The 12922-nt window shown below is 40.4% G+C and overlaps 2 protein-coding genes across 2 annotated transcripts; one reads left to right on the forward strand and one right to left on the reverse strand.

Annotated features, from left to right (window-relative positions):
- Window positions 1-19: 19 nt before the first annotated feature.
- Window positions 20-2415, reverse strand: timcc (TIM double twin CX3C motif chaperone). The gene is made up of 3 exons (XM_026173980.2): window positions 1954-2415; window positions 1736-1876; window positions 20-639 (listed from the first exon to the last, which is right to left on the reverse strand). The coding sequence occupies exons 1-3, from the start codon at window positions 2038-2040 to the stop codon at window positions 451-453; spliced, it is 417 nt and encodes a 138-aa protein (XP_026029765.1). The 5' UTR covers window positions 2041-2415; the 3' UTR covers window positions 20-450.
- A 225-nt stretch (window positions 2416-2640) lies between these two features.
- pcyox1 (prenylcysteine oxidase 1) lies at window positions 2641-10131 on the forward strand. Its single transcript, XM_026173981.2, has 7 exons — window positions 2641-2891; window positions 3103-3247; window positions 7749-7955; window positions 8037-8211; window positions 8298-8509; window positions 8600-8752; window positions 8851-10131. Exons 2-7 carry the CDS (start codon window positions 3136-3138, stop codon window positions 9519-9521), a joined length of 1530 nt encoding a protein of 509 aa, XP_026029766.2. The 5' UTR covers window positions 2641-2891; window positions 3103-3135; the 3' UTR covers window positions 9522-10131.
- The last annotated feature ends 2791 nt before the right edge of the window (window positions 10132-12922 follow it).

Genomic DNA, 12922 nt, shown 5'->3' on the forward strand with positions numbered 1-12922 from the left:
TGGGGTAATGCATCCAAAGAAGGTTTGGGTTCTGTTTATTCAGATATATAAATTCACAATTAAATGTGAAACGAGAAAAAAAAATAAGGGATCGTGATTTTAAGGAGTTTCATCGAGAATACAAAAAATCCTTCACGTGGATTACACAGGTTGGTTTTCTTTACATGTTGAAATGCAACACACAGATGTGCATTAAATACATTAACCGTGTTTAACAAATGCACACCTTAAGACTCCTTGTGCATTACTGGATTTCTTTCTCGCTGCAGGTAAAGTTGGATCTAACAGGCCAGAAACTTTCATTTCAAAGTTGAAATCTCTACACATCAGCATTAATAATCACAGTCTTTGAACTCTCCCTCTGCACCTCCAGCCCTTCACTCCTTAGATGAATAAACTCAATGCACCCGAGCTTTCCCCAGGATGGACTGCAGTCATTTATCCCGCCCCTCACTGCCGTATAGAGTCCAAGTTCTCTTTTAGTCGTCGGGTCATGCTGGGGATCAGGTTAACGTGGTCATCCACACAACTGCCCACGCAGCGGTCCATCAGCGATCGAACAGCTGGCTCCTTCGCGCCGGAGTCAAAGAGATCCTTTGCTTTATCGTTGCAGGTCATCGTACATCTAGTTAGACGGTCCTGAAGGTGGGCCAGGAAGGATTGGACTTTAGATTTTTCAAAATGTTATTCATTTATTTATTTTACAGATGTCTACTGCAAATCTAACCAGCTGTAGATGTACTTTTTAAATATTAGGTATATTCTTATCTAGTTCAATATTACTAGTGATGGGTCACATGATCCAAACATTACAACAACCAGAGTCATGAAGAACTTCAGCCACACTAAAAATGAAGAGTTGGCAACTGAGAGACTTAAAGGAGAGCAAAAAGTAATATTGGATTCAGGCGAGCCCTAAACCCACCGGACTTTAACAGCTTATCTGACTAGTGCTTTGAAAGGGTGTGCAAGTATAGCTTGAGAGACATGACATTTTAAACTGCTGTACTTTATTTTAAAATCAGTTACATTTACTTGTAATGATGCTTAAGTCTAAGCAAAGGGGTCAATTAAGGGTTCCAAACTGGAGATCCAACATGGTTTGCTTTATTTCCTATTACCTAAAGACCAATATCAAAAAGACTCAAATGAAAAGACAAACGGCACCACAGTTTCAGTTAGGAATACCAAAATAGTAAGCCATCTTCTTTACCACCAATGTAAAGGTGTAGTTTTTTTTTTGCCTAGACTCCAAAACCCACTAACCACAAGTCTATACATTATTTATGCTCAGTTAACAACCAAGTACCCTGTAACAGGCATTTGATTTGTAACACTTGGAGAATAAATAGGGAAACTGCAAAAATATAAAAAACATGCCCACTTATTTTTGCCTAGGATATCATTTACTACATCTATTCTTTAAGTTAAATATTCACTTATATTAATTTTATGTTTATACCATATGTCAGAATATAGGTTACATGTTGGATCACATGCTTCCATCTCTCCTTATCCCTTGCATCCTCCCTTTCACAACTCTCTGGATGTCCTCCCTCATTACATCCATGTCCCTCCCCGCCTGCCAGCTCCATCTTTAACATCCTTGGTCCAGTAAGCCCACTATCCCGCCTTTGCACATGTCCAAGCCATCTCAGCCTTGCCTTTCTAACTTTTTCAATCTTAGTTATCTGGCACAGACAAAGTGATGACAGGTGTTTGCACGGTGATTTACCTGAAACTTCTCCAGCTCTGAAGTGACCAGGCCCTGAGCTTTGGCCAGGGGAGTGTGACACGTCTCGATGCACTGATGCACCTGAGCCATGCTGTCTGTGGAGCGATCGCAGCACTCTGCGCTGCACCTGAACATGCGCCCCTGCAGCGAGAACAAACAACCTGTTACCACCCGGACTCGAACCTGCATACACCACCGAGAACCCGCAGATACCCTACCTGCATTTTACGGATGTGGTCCTTCTCCAGGCTTTGGACCATGTCTTCGATCACATTCTGCACGCGTGCCTGATGAGCCTCTGCCATTTCTGCTCACTCTGGAGACACCTTCAAGGTCCGCTTAGATATTCACCACAAGTTTATTAAACCCAGACCGGACTCACCTGCCCGCGGGGTCCCCAACTTTCTTTACTTTACAATTTGGTAATAAGTAAGGTCACCTCCATTTCAAGCATGGTTCAAGAGGAGAAGTAATTGCGTCACTTCCGATTTTCTTCCGTACTTGAAAAAATACGTTTTGTTACTTCAGAATTAGGGAACGGGGTTGAAAAGTGTCAACACGTTTAAATAAACAAAACAATTCTTTTTAACTAACTCGTCTTTATCTATATTTATTTTGCCGTGATTAAGTAAATTACTACTTCCGCTGAGCTCCTTAAAAAGGACATTGAGCCCATTTCCTGTTCATATATCTTTCAAAATAAAACAAAATAAGTGTAGCGCAAGGACGCTAAAAAACAGAGAAAACTATATAGATAACAATTATGTTAGCTATTAGTCATTATTACAGACAAGATAAATCCTACAATAGGCAGCTTTAAAATGTTTCGAAATTTCTGCGCACACATTTCTCATTAATCGCTTTTACGAATTTCCTATGCTTTTATTGTGACATTCAAAGCAACCGTGCCCAGAAGTGTGTCTCAATAATTAGCGACGTTCAGGGTGGGCAGACGTGATTCAACTGTTAAACTAGCTTAGTTAGTTTTCTCGTGGGTTTTACAGGGGCCTCTGTGAATAGCTCAGTCTTGTATTTAAGCAGTCTGACAAAAGTTTAAGTGAGCTTTAAAACGAGGTTTTACACTTGCTTTGAAGCTTGACACCCTGAAGGCTATTTTTGGACCAACAGTAGTTCCCCACCATTGACTTCTGAAATTGTAAGTCCTCGAAAGCGCCCTATACCCCTTAGTAATTTGTCTTTTAGGTTTAAAACGTTAAGTCGGGTGAGTGTGTTAATGCTAGTTTCACTTGTGTAAAAAGCTGTGCCATTATTTCCTTCGCTGTTCTATTTTTGAGGCCCTGAATGCAACCTTTGACCAAGGCTGATAGGCACTTTAAGTATCTCACGTTTTCGCCCTCCTTTTGCAGATGCTTCTTAGTGCAGAGCTGTAGATACCCACAATGAGACTACAAACCCTGCCACTGAGAGCGCTGCTATTCCTGGGGCTTTGGCACACAGGAAGGAGAAGTCTAGCCTCAGCCCCAGAGCTGCAGGAACAGCCTAAGAAGATAGGTAAGGCAAAAATAAATAAAAATAAAACATGGACTCGTGCTGTCTGTCACTCTTCAGCTTCTTTAGAGGACAGAGAAGTACTTTCATTCTGTCAGCCCTCTTAAACTTATCTTTGTGGCAGGTTTGTTGGTTGTTTCATCATCAGTTAGTTCCACGACTAACTGAACAATAATTTTGCCCCTGTATACCAGCACAATGTTTCGTTTTTGGTTTTTTGGGTTTTTTTAATCAAACAGTCAGGATATGATCTTTGATTTAAGGGGCTTAACAAACATATTTCATCTGCTGTTCACAAACAACAGCCAGCTTAATGCATAGTCCCCCACTTCCAATTTCTCTAAAGAAACTGGACAAACTAACTTGGGTTTTAAATAATGAGGATTGCTTTTAACAGGCTAAACCACCAAAGAAAACCAGTGCACTCTGTTTTCGAATAAAATTTTAAAAAGTAAATCTAATCTAAATCTAAAGTAAATTTAATTTCATGGCATGGTCATGTTTCACTCCCTGATGAGTGATGATGATATGTGCGAAAATCTGTTAATATTTTCAGGCTGAAAATGACCTTTTCATGAAAATAAAGGGTATTTGTGCTTTTGTTCAGAGTTGTTGAATGGAGAGTCGTGTCGTTGGTGGATCAGAACGACTTGAGAGTTCCCAGAAGTTCATAGCAGGATGTGAATGTGTTAATAAAAAGCTATAATAAAACTGCCTTTTTCTCTGTAATTACTAATCAAAAAATGCATTGATCTACAATACACTGTATGCCACAGTGAGGTTATATTTATTTATAAGTCAAATATTCAAGGATTAGATTTAACTACAAGGCTCCTCCATATACAGGGAGTGCAGAATTATTAGGCAAGTTGTATTTTTGAGGAATAATTTTATTATTGAACAACAACAACCATGTTCTCAATGAACCCAAAAAACTCATTAATATCAAAGCTGAATGTTTTTGGAAGTAGTTTTTAGTTTGTTTTAGTTTTAGCTATTTTAGGGGGATATCTGTGTGTGCAGGGGACTATTACTGTGCATAATTATTAGGCAACTTAACAAAAAACAAATATATACCCATTTAAATTATTTATTTTTACCAGTGAAACCAATATAACATCTCCACATTCACAAATACACATTTCTGACATTCAAAAACAAAACAAAAACAAATCAGCGACCAATATAGCCACCTTTCTTTGCAAGGACACTCAAAATCCTGCCATCCATGGATTCTGTCAGTGTTTTGATCTGTTCACCGTCAACATTGCGTGCAGCAGCAACCACAGCCTCCCAGACACTGTTCAGAGTAGGGCTGGGCCATATTATACCGTTCACGGTAATACCGGTATAATGTTAGGCAACGATAGGAAAATGAAATATCGCGATAGAATGGGAGTAAAACGCGCGTGCGCAGTGCCTTTGTTTTCATACGCACATGGCCGATTGTTGAGTGAAACAGATGAACCAGAATTGGTTTGTAAAAATGGTGCAACTTCCGTGATGTGGAACTGGTTTGGTGTTTGTCCGTCAGATACACGACAAAGCACATTTTTTTGTAGAACATGCAAGCGGCCGTTGTTATTGTCATATTTGTCGGACTAAGATGCTCTTAAATCTGGGAGTAATCTGGGTCCTAAAATCCGTATCGTTCAGGTCAAGCAACACTGCAGCATCACTTAGAGTTAAGAACTGTCTAAATTCTTTCATCTTTAATAAAACGATCAGCATTGCTGCTTTACCAGGTGTAACTATGAAGTTTAACTTCCAGGCATCCATGAAAACAAAAGTTATTACATTTAACGGAGTTAGAAGCTAGCAGGAAGCTAGCGGAAGTTAGCTCGCTAGTTTCGCTAGTTACCTAAGCATGATATTGCATGTTCTGACTGAGAGAGTTCTGAAAAAAATCAAACGTACAGCTCTGCTATCACTTCCAACATAAATGAAGACGGGAAACTAAACAGCAGTGACGTTTGTAGGGTTACTGAAGTTGGGCTAGCTGGTATATAATGATGTGCTACGTGATCGCTAGCGACACAGCTATGTTAGCATAACATAAACAGTGAAGCTGGAGGACGAACACTAACACTTTTCCACTTATAAAAGTTAACGTGAAGGTTCTTCATGGTTAGAGACAAATGCAATCGCATGGCAGGATGCTGTAAACGGACCAAACTTCAGTCAGGAGAACAACTGAGATAATCCATCCACAATACGAGGTTAGTCATTAATATACTGCAGCAACATGGGAATAGAGCAGCTGCCAGAGAATTCAACATTAATGAATCAATGGTACAGAAGTGGAGGAAGCAAGAAGAATGAGTTTAATAAAGTTTGATTTATCTGACTGCTTTGTTTCGCTTAATGTGCCTTATAATCCCGTGCACCTTATTGTCCGAAAAATGCGTACTGCACACTGCAGTTTAATGTTGCAAAGCACCTCTTTTTAACTTCAGTGGATATTATACATGGTTATGCTCAGGATATGTCAGCCCATTTCTACTGGAAATGCCTTTTGGTTAAACTTTCAGCAAGGAATTTGCATTTGCACTGTTATATTTTTATAAAGCTTTAATGTACATAAAAACCAGCTTCTTGTTTAAGTGAAAATAAATGGAAGGTTGTCTTTTTGCGCTAGTAATGTTGTGGAGTTGTATTTTGTCTCGCATCAATTATATCGTCGGTTATATCGTTATCGCAAATTTTCAAATATATATCGTGATAAATATTTTTGGCCATATCGCCCTGCTCTAGTTCAGAGAGGTGTACTGTTTTCCCTCCTTGTAAATCTCACATTTGATGATGGACCACAGGTTCTCAATGGGGTTCAGATCAGGTGAACAAGGAGGCCATGTCATTCGTTTTTCTTCTTTTATACCCTTTCTTGCCAGCCACGCTGTGGAGTACTTGGACGCGTGTGATGGAGCTTTGTCCTGCATGAAAATCATGTTTTTCATGAAGGATGCAGACTTCTTCCTGTACCACTGCTTGAGGAAGGTGTCTTCCAGAAACTGGCAGTAGGACTGGGAGTTGAGCTTGTCTCCATCCTCAACCCGAAAAGGCCCCACAAGCTCATCTTTGATGATACCAGCCCAAACCAGTACTCCACCTCCACCTTGCTGGCGTCTGAGTCGGACTGGAGCTCTCTGCCCTTTACCAATCCAGCCACGGGCCCATCCATCTGGCCCATCAAGACTCACTCTCATTTCATCAGTCCATAAAACCTTAGAAAAACCAGTCTTGAGATATTTCTTGGCCCAGTCTTGACGTTTCAGCTTGTGTGTCTTGTTCAGTGGTGGTCGTCTTTCAGCCTTTCTTACCTTGGCCATGTCTCTGAGTATTGCACACCTTGTACTTTTGGGCACTCCAGTGATGTTGCAGCTCTGAAATATGGCCAAACTGGTGGCAAGTGGCATCTTGGCAGCTGCACGCTTGACTTTTCTCAGTTCATGGGCAGTTATTTTGCACCTTGGTTTTTCCACACGCTTCTTGCGACCCTGTTGACTATTTTGAATGAAACGCTTGATTGTTCGATGATCACGCTTCAGAAGCTTTGCAATTTTGAGACTGCTGCATCCCTCTGCAAGATATCTCACTATTTTTTACTTTTCTGAGCCTGTCAAGTCCTTCTTTTGACCCATTTTGCCAAAGGAAAGGACGTTGCCTAATAATTATGCACACCTGATATAGGGTGTTGATGTCATTAGACCACACCCCTTCTCATTACAGAGATGCACATCACCTAATATGCTTAATTGGTAGTAGGCTTTCAAGACTATACAGGTTGGAGTAAGACAACATGCATGAAGAGGATGATGTGGACAAAATACTCATTTGCCTAATAATTCTGCTCTCCCTGTATTTTAAACTTGTTGACTTGTTTTTGTTTTTTAACATTGCATTCTAATCAACAGAAGACTAATCATTATATGTTTTACTATACATTGATGGAACAAAATAAATATTGCAAAGATCTTTTTTTTAATTTATTTTTTTTATATCTTCCAGTTTTGGGAAGAACAGAGTGAGACTGAAAGGTGACTCTTAATGATGACAGCATAATGATTCACTGCACTAGTGTTAGTCTACGTGCACTTTCTTGTTAAATACATTGCACCCTTATCTGTCACTCTCTCCTTGTCTATATTTGAGACGAGGCTTCAAACTTCTCTTTTTTTTTTTTCTTTTTTTTTTTTGGTAAAGCTTGTAGTTAGGCCTGAATCAGGTGACCCTGAAGTATGACTTAGTTATGCTGTTATACTTACTTAAAGTTATTATTACTTACATTGTATACTCAGCCTACATTTGTTATGACACTTTTTCCACTACAGACAGTCAGAACGTGGATTATCTCCACTCTTTTTAGCTGTTGTACTTCTCATCTCTTCCATCGCTGGTAGAACGGGAGGAAGAATAAACTTTCTGATTGTGCTCGAGCCCTCAATCTGAAAGATGTGCAGGTTAATTCATGTTAGCTCACGTTCCTGTCACTTCTCTTTTAAAGCTGTGGTTGGAGCAGGAATTGGCGGCGCAGCGACAGCATATTACCTGAGGCAAGAGTTTGGACCTGGGGTCAAGATCGACGTGTTCGAAGACGGCAGTGTTGGCGGGCGACTTGCGACGGTGAAGATCGGAGATTATGAATACGAAACGGGAGGCTCAGTGATCCATCCTCTGAACCTACATATGAAGCACTTTGTTGATAAATTAGGTAAATTTAACATCCCCTAAACTGCCTGGATTAAAGATAAGAAGTGCGTAAATTGTAGCTTAATGTTTTATGTTTTCACAGGTATTCCTCAGAGAAAAGACGTCCCCTCAAAAATGGCGATCTTTGATGGAAAGCACATCCTGTTCGAAGAGAGCGACTGGTTCATAGTAAATTTCTTCCGCATGCTCTGGCGATACGGGTTGAACTTTCTTCGAATGCAGATGTGGGTGGAGACTGTTCTGGATAAATTTATGAGGTGAGGATGCTGTTTTCTTCTTGGTGGCTTCTAAATTTCACTGCTGTTAGGTTGCCCTAATTATCTTTAAATCCTTTTCTGAACAGAATCTACCAGTACCAGCAGTTTGGCTACTCATTCTCCACCGTAGAGAGGCTGTTGCATGCCATGGGAGGTGATAGTTTCCTCACTCTGATGAATCAGACCCTGGAGGAAGCCATGATGGGAGAAGGATTTTCTCAGGTCTTCATCAATGACATTGTTGCACCGATCACTCGTGTCAACTATGGGCAGAGTGTCCGCATCAATGGCTTTGTGGGTATGTTACAAAACGTGTGATTTAGCACAGATCTCACCGTTTTTTTTGGTTGTTGGTTGATGAAATGGAGTGGGCATGTCTTGTTTTTAGGAGCGGTGTCGTTAGCAGGGGCAGATTCAGGCCTGTGGGCAGTGGATGGAGGCAATAAGAAAGTTTGCTCTGGACTTCTTTACAACAGCAAAAGTGAGCTCATCCCTGCTAGAGTCACTTCCATTTCAGTGAAAGTTCGACCATCCAAGAGAGGTACTATTAACATTCCTTCCTGTCATATAGATCCGGCCTTTTTCTCTTTCTTGATTCTTCATATTTCATCCTGATATCCCTTCATGTCCCACTTTCAGGCACCCCTGTCAGTTTATACGAGATTAGCTATGTTGACCAATCAGGAGCTGCACATTCCCTTTATGATATTGTGATAGTAGCAACGCCTCTTCACCGGGGGAAATCTGACATCACATTTTCAGGCTTTTCCCCTCCAATCCCTTCTCACTACCCCGGGCACTACCACCAGACGGTCGCCACTCTTGTCCACGGCTTGCTCAACGTGTCTTACCTGGGGACCACAGAAGCTGCCTCAGAGTTCACCGTGTCTGATGTCCTCACCACAGACTCAAACGGTTCCATCATCAACAGCCTGAGCTCTCTGGATCCTGTGCACATCCCCAAAGGTTACAAGCGCCCCCCTGCTAGCCAAGCTAATGTCTGGAAGGTGTTCTCCAAAAAGCCGCTGTCCCAGGAGCAGCTGGAGAACATGTTCCTCTCCTATGATTCGGTGTCTGAGACCAAATGGCTGGCATACCCCGCGTACCATCCACCGCATCGCAAGACCCCTCCTTTTATCCTGCACAACCGGCTGTACTACCTCAATGCTGTGGAGTGGGCAGCAAGTGCCATGGAGATGAGCGCCATCGCTGCCAGGAACGTGGCCCTGCTGGCACACCACCACTGGCACGAACAAAAAAGCAAGATCGACCAGGAAGACCTGCACACGCGCCTGAGAGGAGAACTCTGAAAAGTGAGAACTACTTGAGAGTAGAATCAGAAGCAATAAAATAAGATCAATCGAGCCCAATTTTATATGTTGGATAACATCGTAGTCGCCAGAGGAAATGCTGATCTGTGGGAGCATGGTGACACTAGAGCCACAACTTTAGTTGATCAGTGGTTTCAGCTTTTCTAGTTTGGGAAATATTTGTCTTACGTTATTGAAAACTTTTATACCTGTGTGTGTGGACAAATGGGGCATTTGATTATGCCAGTCTTTTTTTAAATTAATGTTTATATTTTGGCTATATTTTATGCATGGGATCCCCAAAAAAGATTCAGACACAGTAAAGTTTGGCACTGCAGTTGCTCCAAACCCCAGACATACACCTACCAATGGATAAACAGTGGACAAGATAGATGAAGCACACATACATACAGAGAGTATAGCGAGATACCAGTAGCAATTGATTAATATTGGCAATGGCAATTTCATTTATAAAGGTCATTTTATTACACAATTCAATGCGTTTTAAGATAAAAAATAAAAAGCAGTGCAAGTCTACAGTGCCTTAAGGCAAAAAAACCCAACAAAACAAACTTTACAAAGAAATAAAATACAAGTTGACACACAGTCATTAAGTGTAAGTCTGTGAGAGTAAAAAGGTTTTGAGTATAGACACAGTTGTAGTTGACCTCAGGTCAGCAGGCAGCTGTGAATGGTGTGTTGAGGTTGGAAGCACCCCCAGCACTCTTGGATCTAATTCAGTTAAAAGATCCACCACTGGTGACCTGAGAGTTCTGACTGGGTTATACACACTGAAGAAGTCAGACACGTACTGGGAGACCAAACCACTGAAAGCATTATGATCTATTGAAGAAAAAAAGTTATTTCAGTACTGGACTAATATGTTTAAAATTCCACATGCATCTAAGGACACTGGCGGTTCCAGACTCTGGAAAGTAACATTTTCCTGCTTATGATTTGGATAATCCTGCAAATGTGGTGTTACAGTCTAACATGCTTGTTATGAACCCACAGACCAATTTCTTAAGTAATTTTGAAATAATTTTCTAAAATATTGAATATAATCTTTAGTTGCAGGTAACATTGTCTAACAAAATCTGACAATAAACATGGAGTTAAAGAAGCCAGCAGTTTACCTACATCACAATTCTATCATTATTTTAATCACTTATTGCACATGGATGATGTAACTACTTCAGATAATTGTTGGTTGGTATGGTATAACAAAGATGTTCTATTTACAGGCGGTCATAGAGTTCTCATTTGGTTTTCAAATTAGTTTACAAAAAAGGAAGAACGGTAGCTCTGTGGGGCAGGTAGAAGGACAAAAAAGCAAAATCTAGGGGTTTGCCTCTTTAGTTCAGTGTGCTCCACTGAACTGCTCAGCAACCACAGACTGGTAACTACATGCAACATGGCTGGAGAGCAGCGGTCCAGGTTCGAGTTTGACCCGTGGCCCTTGAAATGCAAAATCCAGGAAACTGTTACAATTATGTTATGTATACTTTATTGAAATTCCTCCCTGCATTTAACCCATTCACTCAGTGAAGCAGTGTGTGTGGGGAGCAGTGTGTAGGGATGGTACCTTGCTCAGGGGTACCTCAGGGTAGCCGTTCAATGGATTCGAACCCCCGACCTCCTACTTAACTATCCCTGTCCCTATATGGTGCTAGCATAGCCACAGAAAACAAGTGAAGCACTCTGTCATTAGGTAATGTGAATAAATTCATGGTCTTAATCACTTATATCCAGTTCAGGGATGCAGGGAGCCAGCTTATATACAAACCTATGACCAATTTAGAATTGCCACTTAACCTCCTAAGACCCGAACTCTTCCACGGCATGCATTTTTAATTTCTCTTTGATATTTGGGCTGATTGGGACCTGATGAATGTAAAAACAAAGAATTACCAGGGTTTTTTTTAACCTAATTATTGTTTCTAAGAAAAGTCAGAGCCACATATGAGGATATTTGTTTAAACGTTTTGATAGAACAGTAGCAGTATAATGTCCTCGTGAGTGGATATCAGACCCTTGTAGAGCAAAATTGAGTATTTTGGTCTAAATAACCCAAAATGTGATGTCCACATATGTGGACGCCAGGTCCTAGGAGGTTAACCTAACATACAAACACACTATTACACAGAAGTAGGTGTAAGCTACTATACTACTACTACCTGCAGTGTGATCTCTAACCCACAGGGGATGCTAAAACTGAAAATACAAACTCCACACATGCTAAAATTACTAAAAGGAAAATACTCAAAGAAAAGAAAAGCAGAACAAAATTATAGAAAATAACTTCCGTAAACAAAATATGAAATAAAAAAATCTCTAAATTGTTTAATTTTCCTTTTAAAAATACTTCTTCAGATGCTTTCTGGCTGCTTTGACTACTTTCTTTCTTTTTTCTTTCTTGTTCTTGTTTTTTAATGCGATGCTTTCCCAGATCACAGAAGTTAACTTGGGCAGTACACTGTTCTCATCACTGATGGGGGGGTGGGCAGAGAAAGGGAGAAAGATCAACTGCATCACAAGCCACAGGCATCACCAGCAACACAACACAAATCACATTAAATGTTAAAACAAAACTGCACTGTGCTGAATTGTGCAATCACTGTGAACCATGCTGCACTGCAGGCCAGACACACAAGTGTTTCTCTATCATTTTCTTTAGTGTGTTGCTCCTGTTCTGTGTACTGTACAGAGAAAGAAGTCAGCTTGTCATTTCCCTTTAGCCAAATTCTTGCACGTGGTGTTTACTAACATGCTGATGTCCCTTTGCTGATCTGTTTGTATGTCCCCGGATGAATTTCCAGTGTTTCTACCTCCTCAGCAGTCTACTGTATGTTTTTTATTGGGTACTGGCAGCTGTCAGCAACAAATGTGCCACCAAGACACTTTCTTTGTAGTAAATCGCATTGATGTCAGTTGTGACTCATTGTTAGTCCCACAGTGACTACAATCGAAAAGTCTTAAACCCATTACACACTAGATAACGTGTGTAAGAATTAATCTAAACTATGATTGTGCCTTAAGCAGGGTAATTGGCGTATGTGTTTATTAAATTTTAGTTGCAGTTTAAGAGATGATTTGGTTCTTCCTGTGTGTTTTTAATGATTTTGTACCTGTGATTTGTAGGATGTCATGTTGTTTAGAAATACTGTATCTGCCTACGGCGCTTTCATGTTCTTTAACTACTTTGGGACAAAGAAAATGTAGTTTGCTAATTGTTTCCTAAGAACCTTTAGAGGCATTTTCTCTATATTTTTTTAAAGTAGTTGAAATATTATTAGTATTATGCACTTTAACTGATTAAAAGAATTTTCTACCTTTATTTCAACAGTGCTGAAAACTCTCAAACTGAAACTGTACTTCTCTAAAGTGTTTCCAATGATGGT

This window comes from Astatotilapia calliptera, chromosome 7 (assembly GCF_964374335.1).
Source record: "Astatotilapia calliptera chromosome 7, fAstCal68.1, whole genome shotgun sequence".
In the NCBI taxonomy this organism is placed as follows: Eukaryota; Metazoa; Chordata; class Actinopteri; order Cichliformes; family Cichlidae; genus Astatotilapia; species Astatotilapia calliptera.

Excerpts from the sequence above, each read along its gene's own strand:
- timcc (XM_026173980.2), bottom strand. The coding sequence starts at position 2,040 with ATGGCAGAGGCTCATCAGGCACGCGTGCAGAATGTGATCGAAGACATG. Across the intron at positions 1,877-1,953 it reads ACCACATCCGTAAAATGCAG|GGGCGCATGTTCAGGTGCAG; the intron begins GTAGGGTATCTG and ends TTCTCGCTGCAG. Across the intron at positions 640-1,735 it reads CAGAGCTGGAGAAGTTTCAG|GACCGTCTAACTAGATGTAC; the intron begins GTAAATCACCGT and ends GCCCACCTTCAG.
- pcyox1 (XM_026173981.2), top strand. The coding sequence starts at position 3,136 with ATGAGACTACAAACCCTGCCACTGAGAGCGCTGCTATTCCTGGGGCTT. Across the intron at positions 8,510-8,599 it reads CCGCATCAATGGCTTTGTGG|GAGCGGTGTCGTTAGCAGGG; the intron begins GTATGTTACAAA and ends TCTTGTTTTTAG. Across the intron at positions 8,753-8,850 it reads AGTTCGACCATCCAAGAGAG|GCACCCCTGTCAGTTTATAC; the intron begins GTACTATTAACA and ends TCCCACTTTCAG.